The sequence below is a fragment of the Eublepharis macularius genome, chromosome 2 (assembly GCF_028583425.1).
Source record: "Eublepharis macularius isolate TG4126 chromosome 2, MPM_Emac_v1.0, whole genome shotgun sequence".
In the NCBI taxonomy this organism is placed as follows: Eukaryota; Metazoa; Chordata; class Lepidosauria; order Squamata; family Eublepharidae; genus Eublepharis; species Eublepharis macularius.
The window spans coordinates 63,119,613-63,139,773 of NC_072791.1; the positions used below are offsets into that span (position 1 = coordinate 63,119,613).

The 20,161-nt window shown below is 40.6% G+C and overlaps 1 protein-coding gene across 1 annotated transcript; it reads right to left on the reverse strand.

Annotated features, from left to right (window-relative positions):
• Positions 1–619: 619 nt before the first annotated feature.
• EMC7 (ER membrane protein complex subunit 7) lies at positions 620–13,496 on the reverse strand. Its single transcript, XM_054969991.1, has 5 exons — positions 13,179–13,496; positions 6,846–6,965; positions 4,095–4,233; positions 3,174–3,254; positions 620–1,176 (listed from the first exon to the last, which is right to left on the reverse strand). Exons 1-5 carry the CDS (start codon positions 13,403–13,405, stop codon positions 1,024–1,026), a joined length of 720 nt encoding a protein of 239 aa, XP_054825966.1. The 5' UTR covers positions 13,406–13,496; the 3' UTR covers positions 620–1,023.
• Positions 13,497–20,161: the final 6,665 nt, after the last annotated feature.

Here is a 20,161-nt window from a genome sequence, read left to right on the forward strand (position 1 = left end):
CCTATTTCCACATGCAAGGAAAAAACTGAAGCTGCCTATGAGCCTCCTCTGCTACTGAGTATGCGATAAGAGAGGGAATAAGGTAAACAAATCAGCTCTGCATTTATGGTACTGCTGTCTATTAATTGGTGTGTATTTGCTAAAGTCCTGATTTGTGAATTATGTGATTGTTGAATGCCTTTGAAATCTGGAAATGGGAATGTTTTTTAAAATTATCATGCACCCAAGCTTCTAATGAGAACACATAGGATACTGACTAGTCTTGCACTAGTAAAAGTGGCTGTTTTGTTTCAGCCACAGAACTGGTTAATAACAGCTAAAAATAACTTGCAGTAACGGTGGTTATCTTTCTAGACCAATATTTATAAAACAAGAGATTCAATATTTTTTAAACAGAAGATATCTGAGATAGATACAGGAACCTGAGCCACTACCAGGAAGACAAACCTTCCATAAAGAAGCCTCAGCATTGAAAAGAATCCCCTCTTTACTCCACATAAATTGCCTCGGTACAGTCAAACAACCTATATATACTGGCGTCCGTAGTACATCCAAACTACTGACAAAGCTCATTTCTTACTAAGCTGAGGTGATATACATTTAAAAGAAAACAAAGACGTGAATTTAGACACTTTATAGAAGAAAAACACATAACATTAAGCCTGTTCAAAAACAAAGAATATTTTGTCTCGATCCCAAATATTTTACAGTTATGTTTTAAGAACCATTAATATATTGCACATCATAATTTAAACTTTTTAATGTCATTTTCTTTAAAGGAGTTCATTCATTATCAGCACTGACCATATGGAGAAACAGAACTGAAGCTACATCCTCACGGGTTAAAGAACAAGATACATAAATAGGTTAAAAAGCTACACCACACACAATAGTTGTACTGTGTCCAATTTGATATTGGATTACGGTTACAGTAGTGGCTTTTTGTTCTTCCACAGAATGTACAGATGATACCACATAACAGAGCTGTGCAAATTGTGGTTCGGGGCAGAGAGGAAGAAACAACTACCTCCTTTTTCCTGCCCCACTTTTCCCTGTTTTACTGCTACCACTGCTAGACTTGCTAGAAGATTTTGAAGAGAAAAGTCTTGTCATGAACTCTGATACATCAGGCAGCTCATGGTTAGAATTCAGCATATTCATCGATTGCTCCATTTCCTAAATGTACACATAAAAAGGAAGAATGTGTAAGTGAAATTCCAGGACACTGTTTCCAAATCATATGTTAAGATAGTTTCAGTAGGTTCATTGTTCTTTCAGTGGTTGTCACTTTGCAACTGCTCTCTACCATATACCCCCAACTACAGACTCCTTTAGACAGCCACAGCCCAAACTACAACTTAAAAATTAAAGCGTGATAATATAAAGATTAAAAAAAGATCTAAAAGCAGTAAGCAAGATAACCATGTCTAGAGTAGCTGTACAGGGCAAATCCATGCTACCTAAAACTTTACACTTCTAAAAGCCCACTTACTGTTGAAGTACTTCCCAATTTCAAATACAAAAACTTTTCTTCTATTTAAAATGTTCAATGGAAGTTTCAGAACTTCTGCTTTAAAAATCCCAGATTCTCATACTTTTTCCTCATATAACTTTCTCAAGAATAAATTTTTTTTAAAAAAATAATTTCCTACTATGTCTTTTTATTTAAATACCTGGCAACTATCTTAAAACAGTCTAAGCTCTATGTGCACAATCTGACCATCTGATTGTGTTTAATGCCACAATCTGGCAAAACCTTTGATTTGGAAAGTTTTGAGAAAGTTACTAACAGAAAATGTTCCTTCCATTAGCCAACTTCCTCTACAGAGAATGCACAATCAATATTCTTTCAATTTGGAGTTTTCTAATGGACAACTTATTTACTAACCCTCGTGTGCTACTTCACTTGACCATACGGATTCAGCCCACTTCAGTGTATCCTAGGGAAGCTATCATTTCCTAGCTTTTACTGAGCATTTAGTTAAACAAGCTTTAGCCATCTCAGGATTTACACTGTAATTGGTATGATCTGAAAATAACCTGGCCACCTGTAGACAACTACTAAAGACAGTGGTCATTCAGAGGAAAGGGAAATCAATACCAACTGAACTCCCAAAGCAGCAGCCAAAGACAGACAGTAACACTGCTAAATAGAGAAGATTTAGTAAACACCTTGAATCTCCATTTTGTTCTAGCCCTCCGCTATTCGGCATAACGCATGGTGAAAGGACAATAAGTTAGGATAATATAGTAAATATCATAACTTTAATTTCATGTTACAATGGCTCTGCTACAGCAGAATGTGGCTAGAATATTTTACTGAGGTGGAAAGGATAAAAAAGCAGAAAGGTTTTATTTTACATCTGAATAAAAGCATTCATATAATATCGGAAGACAGCTCCTATGTCCAGCTGCTCTGCAATCAGCACAGAATTCTTAGGCAACTATTTTTCTCAATTAGCAGACAAGACTGGATCCTCTGGGCAGTCATCCCAATAAATTTGGCAGAAGCATGGTACTTTGTGTTTCCAGCATCCAGATGGAAAACCAAGCTCAAGAAGACTTCCAAGTACAGCTCCCTATCATTTCTCAATAATAGGACAAAGGGGCTGTGGGTATGCTCCCGTATGATATCTATGTAGATGGGACTGTAAGGCTTACAGTTGACCACGATTTCTTTATCAGATGGGAACAGAAAGTTGTTGAAGGCCTTGGTGAAAGGAAGGAGACTACTGAAATACACTCAGAACCTCAAGCACAGTGATTCTGTCCTATCATGCTTGGTTTGTGTCCTCCTGACCTTAATATATTTATCATTTTCACATCTGTTTCATGCCTGTCTTTTCTGTTCTTTCAAGAGAACATTCTCCAACTGATCTACAACTAAACACAAAGCACCATTTTCTGAATATTATACAAAAATACACACTTTATACAAATTTATTCCACTAAGCATCTCTCAAAATTTGAATTTCCTGCAGCAGGCTTGGTATTGCTATGGCTCACCAAGCACTCACCTTTCTGACTCACACTTGTATTTCTACCTCAGTAGTCACTAACTCATTATGGTTTTGCAGGCACTTTTTGGCCTGCATTTTAGATGGTTGTGGTCACTTTTTACATTTTTGCTGTTCAGAGATATTTTCAATATTAACTATGCAAAGTTTACTCACCCGCCGCATATCAGGATCACTTGTGTTGACAACCTTAGGCAACAGTACAAAGATCAGCAATGGAAGGATCATCATCATAACCTGAAACAGTACATATTAACAGAATATTAATTTCTCTCATAAATATTACTAATTTTTTTGTCAGGAATACAGCACCCTCCATCATATCTAGGGTTGAGATCTTACTACGAACTGTTTCTCTGAGAATTTGTGTGTTAAATGGTACTTTAATCTGTAAACTGATCTGTGAGGCAATTTTATGCTGAAATGAGGGGATAAACAATACAATCTTTTCTTTCTGGTGCAAGAGGAAGGACTGTGAGACCCACGAAAAATGGGAATGCAGTGTGGGAGGGAACTGGGTGAGATTGCCCTTCCTCCCTGTTGTGCCAACATAAAAGCTGGTAGTAATTAAACCAATAAAGACAAAATACCTGCATGCCTAACTATTTCCATGATGTCATTCTACCTCTCTTCCCGTCAGACACCCTCCTTCCCCATGCCAACTGTGCAGTTGGGGCAGGCTAGAAATTTTGGTACATGAGTATTATACATATTTCAAAATGCTGTGTTCAGTAGTAATGTTTTCATGCAAACATAAGAAACTATAACTGGCAGAGAGGATACCTTTTACAGGTTACACTGCTTCATAATTAATATGGCTTTTCCTAGGTGCTTGTAAGAAAAGATGATGTAACCATCTTTCTCTCTCTAGAGATGCCTCTTGTACGTCCCACAGATAATACTTGTCTGAAAACAAACCTTGTTTAATGATATCTACTTGCTGTATTACCACCCTCTTGAAAAGACATAATTAGCATGTACCCTGCTCAGTTTTCTCCAAACACAACTTTTGAAACTTTGAAATTCAATAGTTAATGAGTGACAAATAAATGCCTGCCGGCCTGCTTCCATACTTACCATGGGATTCATTAAGAAATCAGTCCATCCCCAAGACTCTCTCTTTATAAAGTAAGAAGGGGGTCCAGAAGATTTCATTTGAAGTGGGTATGGCAGCCTGACAACTTCTGATGTTTTGATGTAATTCACGTATCTTGCTCTGCAGAGGATTTAAAAACATTTTTTCTAAACAATTTCATCAGCAAATTGTAACAAGTGATGCTGGTTTTATATTCCCTCTAACCAGTGCATTAGTACTTAAGTTGCCATTCTGTGCACAATTAAGCCACTTAAATTTGATTTCCAAAGGATATGGGCATCTTAAATGTGTGCAAGACTAAAGGCCTAGTTCTACTTTTATTTTGGCATTTCTGTATTAGAGTTGTACTCTGTATGTTCGTACATTCTGAGTTTTTTGGTGCAGCTTTTCTCTCTCAAGAGGCCTAAGCACAATTTATCGTTTTGTGTTTTCTCCCTCAAGATTTCTGACTTGGAGAACAATGCCATGTCTATAAATGTTTCAGAATATAGTGACCAGAGATGTAAAATTCCTGGAAATTTTGAAGCGGGGTGGGGGGTGGGGGAGACGGGGACAGGACGGGCATATGCTACCCTGAGCCTCTTGAAGGACAGGTGGAACAAAAGTGCACTAAATAATGCAAGGCAATCTAGCTCTGCTAAGTATTATAGATGTAGCAAATTGACATCAAACTATTACAAATATTAAAGCACAAATATGCCCAATATCAGAGAATCGATAATCTGAGTGTCATGGAAATACTGCTCAGCTTCTCTCAGCATGTATTATATTATATTTCCACTGGAGAACAATGGAGGAGGGAATCCTCTTTGGCGACCAAAAAGGCTACATTGGAGTTCATGGGACCTACATTGACAAAAGTCATGTAGTATGGGGCTATCATGAGGAGGAAAATTGGGTGCAATCAGGCCAAAAGGTTAGGTGGGTTCATTTTAAAACCAATCTAAATTCCATTAGCACTAAAAGAAATTTAGCCAAGACACTAGGCTTTTACATAAAACTGTTTAAACCTGTGAAGATAAAAATAAGTCTCTTCCTTTTTTTTTTCCATCTGCAAATTTGTGACAAAATGCATAGTATCATAGCTTTGTTCATTACCTTAAAAACGTAATTCCAATATTTCATTCCCCCCCCTAATTCTAAAAGTAACTTTCCATTAAATCTCACATCTGGAATTTTTGCTGTCAGATATATTGATTAAGAACATTTAACGTACTATATGGCAACTACTTTATTTTTATTTGCAAAAATATTTTATATTTTTATCAAGATGTCTGAACTGTGAAGAAGTTTAAATATTGCATTTCAAATACAAACACTCTGAGAACAGAAAAAACAGTATCAGGGCCAATATTATATAATGTATACCTGCTAAACAAGCAGTTACATTTTTATAGTCATGTAAAAAGTTGATGGGCTACAGTGATAGAATATGATTAATTCCTAAATTTCAGGTAGTGAGAAAGGGCTTTCCCACACATTCTACTTATCCTTGATTTTCTTAGCAGTCAATTCCCAAGCACTGGAATTGGTTTGGGTACAGTTCTTCCATAAATCTGCCCTTCCTTTACATGTTTACAGTTGTAGAGTCAATTTATTTTGTTCTGTGTGCGCTTTAAATAATCACACTTTTCAACTGAGGGTGCTGTCATTATCAGCGGTATCAGCAGTGATGTCACAGTCCCCCCTTTTTGTGCACACACATAACATTATATGAATATGACAGTTGAATTTAAAAAAAAACATCAAAAATGAACACGAGGAAGTCTTTGCATGGGGAAGCCTAAAAGGGGAGCAGCTCAGCCACCTTTACCTAAGCCCCCCCAGTAAAATAAACAGAGATCCTCCCTGGGTTGACCCAGAGCTAGAGGTAGAGATCAGCATGGGTGGGGCAAATCAACCTCTGTTGGGACAGAACCCAGAGCAGCAGCAGCGATGTAATTTTCAAACCCAAGGCTTTTGCAAATATCGCCACAATGGACTGTGCTAGAGACTAACCTTTTTTTAAAAATGAAAGCTGGGAATGCAGAGAATCTGCTGCATGTATTATTACAACAGAAGGTCAATATAACATTCTATATAACACTCTGAAAAAGACAATTAAAAAGACAGGCAACAAAACCAGGATTGGGGGGCGGGGGGAGGAAGGTAGGCAGGAGTGGTTTGATGATGAACTAGTTGGTTGGAGGTGGGTGGAACTAGATAGGAAAATCAAAACTGAAAGAAACATTATACACAAAGAAAAAGTTGAATCAAAATTGTCTTCCAGAAAAAGATTAGGGCAAATGTGGTCCCAAAAGAACCAGGGAAAGGGGGAGGGGGACCCCAAAGCAAAAACTCAGGGCAGAAAAATGTGTGCTGAAGCCAAGGGATAAATCAAAGCAGTATGGGGCCAGAACCAACAAAAAACCCATGTGGAAAAAAACCATTCCATCCTTCTGGAGACATCTAAATAAAGGAAGAGCAATGAATAGAATTTTCATTGAACAGAAGTGTTTATTGAATAGCAATTCCTTAGCCTAAATCTTTGTTATGTTAAGTCATGCATATGCAAATGTTAACTTAAAATAATTTTTCCTGAACTGCATGGAATATCATTGCAAACGAATTCCTTTGATTAAAAATAAATGTTTATGAAGGACTTTTTGACACAAAATGACTGTTTTTCTTGCACCTTCATCCTACATAAAAAGTAGTTTGTTTCAACAGATTAAGTGAAATAAACTTCATACCTCATTTTTCCTTTTGAAGTGATGTCCACTCGTACTGGTTCAAATTTATAAGCTGGAGATATAACTTCAACTACATATGATCCAGAAGGGATATCATGAACCACAAAGCTCCCATCTGTCCTGTTAAAATAAAAATTACCATATATTTAACTCCATCACAGAAAAGATGCAACATTTTAAATATACCATGGTAATTTAGATGACCTACTACTAGTATTCATTTGTCAAGACTGGGATTGCAACTCTTATTTTCCAATTCATTATATAATTCTATACACCACTGACTGCAGATGTGGGAGCTTATGGGTATCATAATGTCCACTAATGTGTTTCCTGCTGTCTACCTCTTCTCCAAAACAAAAAGTCTACCCTGGCTTTCTGCCACCTCATTGGAGCAGGAGGTGGCTCATTCAGAAAATCTAGGAAGCATTAACTTTGGATCTACAGCACTTATTCAGAAATAGCTGTCCCCAGCATAGGATGACACTTGGTTTAGCACTTCATGATTGCCCCCCATAGTGGCCATTTTGTGACTGGTTCTAAAACCCACTGCAGTAATTTTGGCAGCCTCTCTCAAAATTGCAAAAGTGCCAAAAGACTCAACAAGGTTGAAACTCTTTGCTTTATACTACTGACCTACAACATTTAGTTGGTGCAGCAGAGTCATTGTGAGCCAGGAGTTTAAATTTCAATTTAAGAATCATTAGATGGCCTTAAAACAAGTCATACTCACTATCTCAGATTCCAGATTTGTAATGTGGGGATAAGAAAATGTCTGCCTTAAATAATATGTTTTAAATACATGACATCATGTATGAAGTGCTTTGGATTTAAACAACAAAAAAAATTCTGGAAATGCCGAGCAGAAAGCCAGCTCTCAAATCCAAAATGTTACCTCACCAGGGGAAGAATTACCACCACATCACAAATGACAGCTATTTTTTACTTTATTAAAAAATGTATATGCCACCTTTCCGACCAAGGCAGCAAACATCAAGGCATTAAGCATTTAAATGTATATGTATTGAGCAATACAGTAAAGGCATATAGATATATAAAAACACAACCAGGGAGGATAGTCAATACTGGTGGTATGCCAAATGAAAAAGAAAAGTCTTCACCCACTGGCAGAAGATGATGATAGAGGGAGACAAGCAAATCTCCCTGGGGACAGCGTTCCAAAGTTTCGACGCCATGACCATTTCTTGGGTTGCCACCCATCTAGCCTCAGATGGGGGGGGGAGGGTCCTAAAGCAAGGTCGCCAAAGATGACCAGAACTGACGGATATCTTCATATGGGAGAATATGGTCCTTCAGATATGGTGGTCTCAACTCATATATCCATATATCATCCTGTCCACTTCTGAATCATTTTGACCCAGTTACAGTGAATCCTAGCATCTGTGAAGGCTACTACTCGTGCTCTGGATCCTTGCCCATCCTGACTACTAAAAGACCATATAAAGGAGTTCTTTATGTCTATCATAAATCAGTCACTAACTCAAGGCACCTTCCCTCATCCTCTCAAAGAGGCGGTCATCCGCCCACTACTTAAAAAAACATCCTTAGACAAAAATGACATGGCTATTTATTGCCCAGTCTTCTAATCCGTCCTTTCTGGACAAAGTCGTTGAGAGAGCAATAGCTAACCAATTCAGGGTCTTCTTGGACAACTCTGGGGGTTTGGATCCTTTTCAGTCTGGTTTTAGGCCAGGCTATGGGACAGAGACGGCTCTTTTGGCTCTAGATGATGATGTCTGCCTAACTGCCTAACCATGCTTCATTGTTGCTCCTCCTGAATCTATCTGCAGCATTTGAGACAGTAAACCATGCCATCCTGTTGAGGTGTTTGGAGGCAGAAGTAGATATCAGAGGATGTGACCTGGACTGGTTTAAATTGTTCCTCATGGAATCGACTCAAAGGGCTGCTATCGGAGACCAGCTATCATCAGTGTACGAATTATCTTGTGAGTTTCTACAAGGTGCATGCTTATCCTCCGTGTCATTCAACCTTTACGTAATGCATTTAGGATAAGTTATTCCTAGCTACAGAATTGGTGCCATCAATATGCAGATGATATCCAGCTCTACATCTTGTTATCCAAATTCCCAGGTGATGCAGTAGAGGTACTGAGTTGATGCTTGACAGCTGTTGTAGACTGGCTAAAAGCAAATAAACAGAAACTGGATCCAGACAAGATGGAACTGATGCTGGCTGGAGAAGCAGAGACTGTGAAGGACATTGTACATCTGACCTTTGGTGGGGGTTCAGTTCTCTAGCTGACTCAGTTAAGAGTCTAGCGGTTATACTAGACCCTGCACTGCTGCTAGAGAAGCAAGTAAATGCAGCTGCAAAAAAGGCCTTCTCACAACTCAGGATAGCCTGGAAGATGGCCCCCTATCCTGACATGACCTATCTGGCCACCTGGATTCATGACACAGTAACATCGAGACTAGACTAGTGTAATGCACACTACATAGGTCTCTCCTCAAAGTCAACTTGGAGACTCCAGCTGGTGCAGAATGCTGAAGCTCATTTAATCTCAGAAGCTAGACAGGGCCTCATATTTGCGTAACTGACTCTCCCCCTATGTTCCACCTAGGCAGCTTCACTCATCTGGTCATGGCCTTCTGCAGTTACCATCCTACAGTTAGGCAAAATCAACACCTGTCCCCATACATGCTCTCTCTGTGGCAGTCTGCACTTTATGGAATGGCCTGCTTGAGGTGGTCAGGAAAGCTCCCACTCCTAGCTTTTTGCAAAACTGAATTATTCAGGAGCGCTTTCTACTGTGATTACAGGAATGTGTCATAAGAAATGGCTTTAAAAGATAGTGCTAAACTACTGGGTATTGACTGCTGATGAAGATATGCACCTACTAGGGAGTTTCCACACTGTTAAACATGCCATGGAAATTAGTTAAGTTTTGTTTCCGATACATTTCATCTTTATGCTTGTTTAAAAATTTCTTGTGACCATTCCCGATTGTATTTGTTTCCCTGAATGTCTTGTTTGTTATTATACTTCATTCAGTGAATGTCCTAGGTGTTGATTATATTGCATTTTCACTCGCACTATGTAATCTGCCTTGGATCTCAGTGAGAAAGGCAGACTACAAACAAACAAACAAACAAACACTAATACTAATATAGGGGGGGAAAGGTCAATACCAGCACCTTGAATTGGGTCTGGAAGCAAACTGGGAGCCAGTGTACATAGAGAACGTCTAGACTGATATGGTCCCTGCAACCCATTCCAGCCAACATTCTAGCAGCAGCATTCTGTACCAACTGCAATTTCCAGACAGATGTTACCAGGGCATGCACCACAGTGGCAAGACCTTTCCCACCCAGGAAGGGCTACAGCTGGCTCATCGGCCACAGCTGCTGACAGGCACTCCTGGCCACCACTACTGTTTATCCAACAGGTGGACCTGATCTAGTTGCACCCTCAAGCTCAAACCTGCCCCTTTAGGAGGAAGGCAACCCCATCCAGAACAAGTGATCCCAATTCCTGGGTCAAACCTTCATCTATCAGTAGCATCTCTCTTTTTTTGTTGAGATTACATTTCAGCTTGTTAGCCCTCCTCCACCCTAGAACTACCTCCTGGCATCTGTTTATGGTTTCTACAGCCTCCCAAAGATCTGCTGGAACTGTGAGAATGAGCTGAGCGTCATCTGCATATTGGCAACAATTCAGCCCAAATGTCTGGATGACCTCTCCCAGTGGCTTTACATAGATGTTGAAAAGCATGAGAGACATAATAGAAACTTAAGGAATCCCATTGGCCAGAGGCCAAAGGGCAGAGCAGCAGTTCCCCAGCACCAGACTCTGAAACCTACCTTTGAGGTATGACCAAGCCCACTGCAAAACAGTGCCTCCCAGTCCCAACCCTATGTTGATGGTATCAAAATCTACCAAAAGGTCTGGGAGAATTAACAGGGTTGCACTTTCCCTACCCATCTCCTACTGCATGTAATCCACGAAGGCAACTAAGGCCATTTCAGATTCATTACCAGGCCTGAAACCAGATTGGAAAGGATCTAAACAATCTGCTTCATTCAGGAATCCCTGGAGCTGGCCAGCCACCACTTGTTCTATCATCTTGCCCAAGAATGGTATATTTGAGACTAGACAGTAGTCATTCAACTCTCTTGGGTTCCAAGTAGGTTTCTTTAAGAATAGGCACATGAGGGCAACTGTAATTTCAAGTGATTAGAGAATACAAGAGACTATTCTGCGAAGAAGCTAGGTCTAATGTTGAAAGGCAATACAACTGCAGGCACAGGGTTACTCACATGTAAGTTGTGCCACCCCATACTGCACAGAGGATATATGTTATGCAACATCATCATTTGCCCTCATCACTTATACAGCTATGGATTAGTAACATCTCAATTTACTCAGATTGCCATTTCCAAGTGTGCCTTATCTCATTTTAGCCTTAGTTTAAGATCCAGTGTAAAGATTATAGGAAGTTTTACACTCTAAGCATAGGCAGGAAGGGCAGCTTTGCTGTAGGGTGGATAGCCAGCCGCCCACTTTTTTACCTTATTCCCCCTCCCTCCCCCAATTAGAAGGCTGAATGAATGGGGAGCTCTTAGTCTGTAAAAAATAAGACGTGATACTGACTTGTCTCAAAGTAAAAGCTGGTGCATTTGAGTATGAAAGAGAAAAGAAAGGAAGATTCTTCAGACTTCACCTGCAGACTAACATGTACTCAAAAGGGACACTCTTTCTTTATTAAGTGATGTTTGATTACTACATAGGGCGGTACAGGAAACAGATGTGACAGTGATAATTGGTGATGAAACAAATATCATTATGGTATTGTTGCAATTACTACAGAAAACACTTAAATACCACATTCTGGAAAACACTCAAATACCAATGGCTCTGCTTTTAAGGGAAGGAATTACATTTACCCAGGAATGATATGCTGCAGTAATCTAGCAGATCTAATGTTTGATGAGGTATTATAGTTCTGATGTGGGTAATCATTTTGAACCACATTCTGTTTGATTCTGATTTACTTGCATAAAAGCTTAAGCGCAGCTCTGCTGGATCAGAGGAATGGTCCATCTAGTCTAGCACCCAGCTTCCTAAAGCAGTTTACAGGCCCATAGCAGGGACACACAGGTCAAAGTTACCCTCTGCTGCTGCCCCAGTAATGATATTCAGAGCTATACTGCCTCCAAACATTTAGTTACTTTGGTTAATAGGTAATGATCTAACCTCCATGAATCTGCCAAATCCTCTTTAAAGTCACCTAAGCTAGCACCCAATAGCATATCTTGTGTGAGCACATTTCACGTGTAATTACAGATTACATGAAGCACTTTCATTTTTCTCTCATGAATCTATCAATCATGAACCTATCAATATTACTGGGTACCCTTAAATTCTAGTATCTTGGGAGATAAAGTGTTTTCTACTCTCCTTCTCTACACTATACATAATTTTAGAGAACTATCATGCCCCCATTGTTCCTCTTTTTAAAAAAAAAGAGTTCCAAACCTTTTAGCCTTTCCTCATAAGGAAAATGATCCAACTACACGATTGTTTCAGTTGTCCATCTCTGCACCCTTGGGGTGGGGGCCCAAACTAGCTGGGGGATTAAGAAGAGGGATGGACATGCAATTTTTTTACTGAAAGTAATGGACAGCACTCACATTTGGAATACTGCATCAGACTAATACCTACGGTTCTTAAAAAGCAGTGGTTCCCAAGACAATTTTTCAACACATTTCAGTGCCCAAACTATATTAGAGAAGAATTTTGCAACAGAGATGGGGCAGGTTTTATCCATCCCATAGAGGTGCAAAAAACAAATCAGGGCTACAGAGACACCTCTGAGACTATGATTTGTGAGAGTCTAGAGATCAGTGTCCAAGGAGCCACTGCTGTTTTATTTTGCTGCTTCGTACTACCTTAAAGGAGCTTCTCCTCTGGGCAAGACGTCTGAAACCAGCACAAATAGCAAGCGACAACTATTTATCTGCTCACCTCTAACAACTTCAAGTACAGCATCAAACATCTCCCAGACTGTGGCATGAAGGTTTCGCCTAGACTACTCTCAACTCTCGGGACTAAGATTTTGAAGGTAGAGAAGATGGTCCACCTCCAAAACTGCCTCCGCTGTTCCCAGAAGCGCGAGTTCACAGGGCCACCGGAGAGGCCGGCCCCTTCCTGCCCCCTCTGCGAGAAGTCTGCGTGGCCAGCCAGAACTTTAACGCAGGGCTGCCGAGTGCGACTGCGGCCGGGAGCACCACTGGCTGGGCCAGAGTCGAGAGGTGCCATTTCTTTCCCGGGGAAGGAAGGCCGCTACTCACTTGAGGAAGCCGACGTGCTCCTCCCCGTCCACAAGCACTCGACCCCCCGCAATCCAGTCTTGGGGCTTCACTCCCGGCACCACTGCGCGGCCCTCGATCTTAAACCGCTCCCCGGAGCCCGGAGCCTCCCCGCCGCCGGCCGCATCCGAAGCCCAAGAACTCGTAGGCAGCAGGGACGCCAGCAAGAGCAGCAGCGCCAGAGGGAGGCTGCAGGGCCCGGCAGCCATTATAGCTGCTCTGTGAGGCGCCCAGAGGGAGAACGGGGCACGGGGCAGAGCAGCACAGGAAGAGACAGGGAGCAATTCTTGGAGCGCATGCGCAAAACTTATCACTCACGCGCCAACGGAAGGCGCTCAGGCGTATGACGAATAAGGAAGAGAAGGCCTGACCTCTTTAGGGCGTTAGTGGGAACGGCTCTTCCACATGACTTCCGGTTAGAATCCTCTCGTTTCAGCTGCTTAGACCTTCTAGATAAGAATTATTTTCCCACCATCCTCAGAAAGTTCAACAGATGGTAGATGCAGCGAGGGCGGGGGGGACTGAATGGAATGATTAGAAGGAATAGTCTCGTTTTCGTGTGACAGTGCTGAGAAAGCAATATGTCTTATTACCTTCTCCCATGTGTGGCATGGAGGGAGAGCAGGCCGTTTTGCCTTTGTTCTCAGTAAAGTAGGATGCCTAACATGAAAATTTAACAGGCAGCGCCATCCCCTTATGCAGAAAATGAAAACAGAATTCTAAGAAAGACAACCGTTGTTGCTCTTTTGCTTTTCATGTAAATTTTTAAAGGCCGGGGAGTCCGAGATGTTTCTCAGTTGAAATCTGTTCTAGAGTGTAGCTCTGACAGGTGAGATCACGGTATGAATTATATGCATTGATCTCAAAGGTCTTTCTCATTTTTCTGAGCAAGAATGCATTCACTTTTTGCCTCATTTCGGTACATAATCTCTTTTCTGTCTTTCTGACACATCTTGTAAACTGATCAGGCTCTGAAAGTACAAATTCTGACAGTTGAAGAACATTATATAGGAATAGTAAGTATTAGAAATGCTTTTTCTTTATCACTTGCATTTATAAACAAAGGTCGTTTATTGCTAGCTTAGATTTCTTTCCTTACGCCCAACAACCAATCGCCTTGACTTTAAAAAAAAATCCAGAGTATTCTGTCATAAGCAAAGAGAGTAGGCTTCTCTAGTGAGCGCAAAACCCTGCAACCGAGGAGAGATCCCAACCCTGGCTTTTGTTTTTAATGTTCACATCAGTTCTAATGAGAACCAGCAGTTAAGGAAAGGGTAATGAAATCAAAACTCAGGCATCTAGGATGGACAACTTTAATAATATTCGATTTATATACCACCCTTCAGGACAACTTAACACTCACTCAGAGCGGTTTACAATGTTATTATCCCCACAACAATCATCCTGTGAGGTGGGTGGGGCTAAGAGAGCTCTGGAGAGCTGTGACTGACCCAAGGCCACCCAGTTGGCTTCAAGCAGAGAAGTGGGGAATCAAACCCGGTTCTCCAGATTAGAGTGCCGCCGCTCTTAACCACTACACCAAACTGGCTCTCAAAAGTCCTTTCCAAAAGGACTTTTACTACGAAATCTTGTAGCACCTAGATTTGCATATATTTGGGCCTTCCGTAAAAATGTTACAGGCAGTAATGTACCTTCTGCATTTCCTGGGATTTGGACCAATATATATTTATAGTTCTCTCTTGAAGTGGTGTTTCATGCTGTTTACAAAGCAGGCTACTCCACAAAGGTCCACAAAACGTATTATTTTTTACAGTGCCACAAGACTCTGTGCTTGGGCTATAAGAGGATGAAATTATATGACTGAGTATGGAAATGACAGGAAAATATAAATTCCTGATAGATAGCCATCAGGAATTAGCTGATATCAGCCTTCATGATTCTACATGTATCTCATTCCTCTTCCCTCCCCAGTTGCCTTTGGGCCTTCCATCTGGCTTAAAAAGTAACTGCGTATCAGACCAAACTTTTCTCAAGGTATACAGCCATTTCTTGTTTTTCCTTTTGTGCCATGCTTGCACCAATCTTCAAAACAAGGCAGTTTGTTTCAGGCTATAGCTTGAGGGTTGTTACTGGATCCTAGTCTATAGGAAGCTCAGGACTTCTCCATGACACATAGATCTGTTGTCAAGCTTTGGCCAATATGCCAGCTACAGCCATTCCATGAAAAGTGTGATCTGGCCACAGTCATCCATGCTCTGATTATATCCAAGTTAGATTATCATAATACTTTCTATATAGGACTACTTTTGAAAACTGTCCAGAAACTTCAATTGGTCCAAAACACAGAAGCCAGGCTACTATTAAGAGCCTGATACAGAGATCACATCATTCTTGTGCTGACAGATTTTGCACTGGCTGCCCATCTGTTTCTAAGCATAAATCAAAGTACCAGTTCTTACCTTTCAGGCCCTGAACAACTTGGCAAAGGATATCCAAAGAACGACCTCCTCCTGTACTGCCCAACCTGCCATTTCTGCCTGCCAAGCCCTGCCCTCTAATCTCCTGCCTGTAGAGTTGACTAGACAGGGATTTTTTTTAGTGATGGCACCTCCTTTTTGGAATGCTCTTCCACTGGAGACCCACTGTCTTTTAGACATCAGGCCAAAATACTTTTTTAATATTGATAATTTATGTTTTGATTATTTGAAGAAATTATTTTTGTGAACCACTTTGAGCAAACCCCTGGCCTGGTGGCACATACCTTCAGTAAATAGTTGCGCTGAGACAACGCAGTTGCTCCTTTCCTAGTAGAATTAAAGACATTTAGAATGTTATCTATGAAGGAGGAAGAAAATCAAAACTTTCTCAAAAGGCCAGCCTTTTAGTGTAATCCTAAACAGAGTTACACTTGTGTAAATCCATTGATTTCAGTGGACTTATGATGTAATTCTGCTTAGAACTTTCCAGTTAAGCACAAAAGACCCCACTGATGTTAACATGTAGTATGTGTTTACAATTCAGCAGCAGATAAAATAGATAAAAATTAAAAAGTGCCTAGGATTAGACAAATGTGCATCTAATCTAGCATTCCTTGGTCTTATTGGAACACTCCAGTAAACTTCTGCAGCATAGTTTTGATCCCGGTAAATTTCATTGCTGGAAAATGATATAATAAATGTGGTTTTCCTCATTTCTTTAATTAATTAATTTGAATGCATACTTTGCCTATCATTTAGTGTCTTACAGTATTATAATTCCTTCTCACATGCTAACCCAGCCCTGCTTTCTGCAGATCAATTATTTTATACAATGAAACAAATTTGCCACAAAATATCCCTCCTTCATTCTTTACAACTCAAATATATGGTACTTAACGCTATTTCATGCTTTCTTTGTAGTGAACTTAACACTCTTCAGTATTAAAACAAAGTGCAAGAAAGATAAATAGTAAAAAATGTAAGCAGACAGCACCACTTAGTCTGTGTTTTTTTGTACATTCTATTCTTTTGAAATTAAGAAATCTCATAGAATACTTTGAACTTCTATTAAAACTCTAGCATGCACTTATGCAATTAAAGTCATCTTCTCAGTCTTTGGAAATGATTTTCACGTAGTTGCCAAATTAAATATCAATACATTAAGTTCAAGGAGGTTACAGCATAGGTTAATTTTGGACATTATTAATAAAAGTGGATGAAGATATTGGAGAAGTGCACTTAGTAACCTAATGTTAAATAAATATCACGTAAACATGCACAACTGGAACTACAACCACATGTACAATTTGAAAGCTATTGTAGTTTAATTTGTGCTTGAGGTGTACTAATCTTTTTAACGTCCATAGTGGTATGACACTTGTGCAAAATGTATGCCCTACCTATGGTTAACCACCAGGGGGCTTGGCATGATAGTCTATAGCCACTACAGACCAAAGCTTACTGGACTAGAGATGTGCCTGTCAAACTGCCAGTTGGAGAACTGTCTCTCAAGCTTCTCCCTCGTGTGATGTTTTGTCAAATTTTCCGAGGCTCAGTGACAGCCTCAGAGCCTTCTGAATGGAACAACATCCCTTGCTTGAGCTTCCAGCATATCTGCTGTGGCAAGGGATTCGCCTTTTGTGCTTTCCATATTCTTGCTATACACTGTTCAAATGTGATTATGACTCTAGAGGTTTAGGGAAAGCCTGCTGTAATCAAGGATCTGTAGGGTCTCCACTAAGCCTCTAGAACTGACAGGGAAGCACACGAGAAGTGACATGTTAATACAATCTTTGTATGTTAACTTGTAAAATAAAAGAACAACCAAAGTAATTAACGCAGGTTATGTGAGCAGGTAGTTATTGCTCCTTCAACAATAACCCTTATTTCTTGCTTTTACATGTATTAAAAATTAGGCCACATAACCAGCAAATTAGGCAGCCAGGCTTCCTGCCATGCTCACACATGCTGTTTCAGTGGTAAATCCTGTTCTCCAGGAGCTTTACATACAATGAAGAGATGCAACAATAGCAATCAAAAGCTTGAATCCCAACATTAGCCGTTTAAACTTAGTAGTTAGACATCAATATAATTTTGAAATATTAAGTCAGTATTTACCCTGAGAAACATCTTGCTCTCTTTAGAGACAGTGACCACAAACACTGCTGTATGATATCTGGACTCTTATCACTGTGACTCCTGTCAGATTGCTTGGGGATATAAAATAACCTTCAGTCTCAAAACAGCACCTTCAAAGACAACAGGAAAATTTAAATGCTGCAAGCAGGGATATGATCAAATCCTTTCTCCGCCCCTACAAGTAGTTCTTAGTTCCATCTGAATAATTTTGTTTGGCTACTAAGATAAATCTCTAGTGCTACTTCTGCATCTGTTGGGTTGGCATTTGGGGGTACTGAATATCTCATTTAGACTACAGTGTGGCAGCTGATAGCTTAGGAGGCTGTAAGCTATTTTGTATATCTATTCTTAACAATTACAATAGAAGAAACCATTTAGCATTTTTATTGATAGCATTTATTGTGTTACAGGCCCCAGGCATACTGTTCTTGGCAGCTACATCACAATTAATTGTCTTTGGCTCAAGAAGTATGTTCCAATTTGGTCCTGCTTTTTTAATCTCTCTGTCCATAAGTTTCTGAAATGCAAGTCCTAATAAAGGCTGAACAGATGTGTTCCTTCTGACAATGCTGTTGACCACCAGGGTTCTTATAAATCAAACTTGTATCAAATCTGTGTTGATCTCTTAATATCTTTGTGAGGAGTAAGGTTGTGTGGTGGTCTGCTGCTTCACTAATAATTTAAATTGCAGCTTGCTATTGAATTTAAATCTACAGTCTCATTATGATTAAATATGGCATATTATTTTGTGCCGCTGGAAATCAAGCATGGTTACCTAATGGCTTGGTTCCTGCATTTTTTAAAAAACCACCCATCCAATTACCCACCATTCATTAAGATATTTTTTTCCGTAAGAACCGGTAGATTGCAGGGCAAGGATCCTATGGCATTCTCTTCACAGAGGCCACTTCAAGTCTGTATGCCTTTAGAAGACCCTAAGGCTTCCTATCCGTTGCAAAAGTGGCAGCATTCTTTGCCTTATTTAAACAGTTATTTTTCATAGATATTTAAAAATTAACTAGTAAAATATTTTAATAATTTTGAGACGGTTTAACTGAATTCTTGAGAAAGGCAGCACAGAAATTAGCTTAACGTGAAGGTGAAAATAGTGAAGGCAGAAAATCTTCCTGGGATTTCAAGGGAGTGCCATAATCACAGGTATTCCTTATGCAATCTATTTTGCTTGGGAATTGGTTATTAGAGCAGAGCCGCTGTACATTCCAGGAACCAGATTTGGGTCGGATGCTCTGTTGCCGATAGTTGTGTCCAGATCTCAAGGTCATAAATACTGGTATTTACGTCCTCCCAGTCTGTTCTGGCTTTACGTTTTTCTAAATTTCCAGAATTATTCAGATCCCATTATTTGTGTGTGGGGGGGGGGAGGTTCTGAGGAGGGGGAAGGCTGGAGTAACTGTTTTTCAACCAAGTAACACCAAAATGTAACACCATATGTACCTCGGAGAGCTCTTAGATTTGCAAGTAAACATCTACTGGTGGCCCCTGGCCCCAGGGAGGCTCAGCTGGCCTTGACCAGGGCCAGGGCATTTTCTGTCCTGGCCCCAACCTGGTGGAACTGTGTTGGAAGACACTCGGGCCCACCAAGATCTTGTATCTTTTCAGCGGGCCTGTAAGACAGAGATGTTCCACCAGGCATATGGTTGAGGCCAGCACTGGATCAATCTAATTAGCCTCCCTGCCGGTCTCCTGTCAGTGGGGGGGTGGGGGTGGGGGAGCATATGGTCCACCTGCCTCCCCATGCTTGAGGAGTTAGAGGTTCACCAACTCCACTCTTTTCTTCCCTTGTGTATGGTGGGCAGGGAAAGGGGGAATGGTGCCCCATCTGGAATGTGGATATCCATGTTTGCACTGAGATGCTATTTTTATTGGTTTTACCTATTGTACTTTATGATTGTAACCCGCCCTGAGCCTGCTTGCGGGGAGGGCGGGCTAAAAATCCAATAAATAAATAAATTTAAAAAATTGCAGGTAGCTAGTGCTGCCTGTCCACTAAAGATCCCCTAAATTTCAAGAAAATTAGACAAAGGGAGAGGGGGTCCAATTCTGCAAGCCCCTAGAACAAAGCGTCCCCAGCTATCCTACTTGCAGGCATGCAGATTTGGAGGAAAAAAGTCCTGGAAAAGGGCCTGGCCCCTACAAAGGAGGAAGAGAATTAGGTGCCAACCAGACCTAGCTCTGTCAGGCCCTGTGCCTGGCTCATGCCAGCTGTGAGCCACCTTCCCTGGGCCAGATGAGATTTACACTGGTGAGGAGCTGCCTTCCCCATTACCCAAGAAACTTGTTACAGAGGGAAAAAACAGGCCTGGGATTCTTAAAATGTTGGTCACGGATATTCCTGTTTCCAGAAAAATAGGCAACCTGGATTCTGTT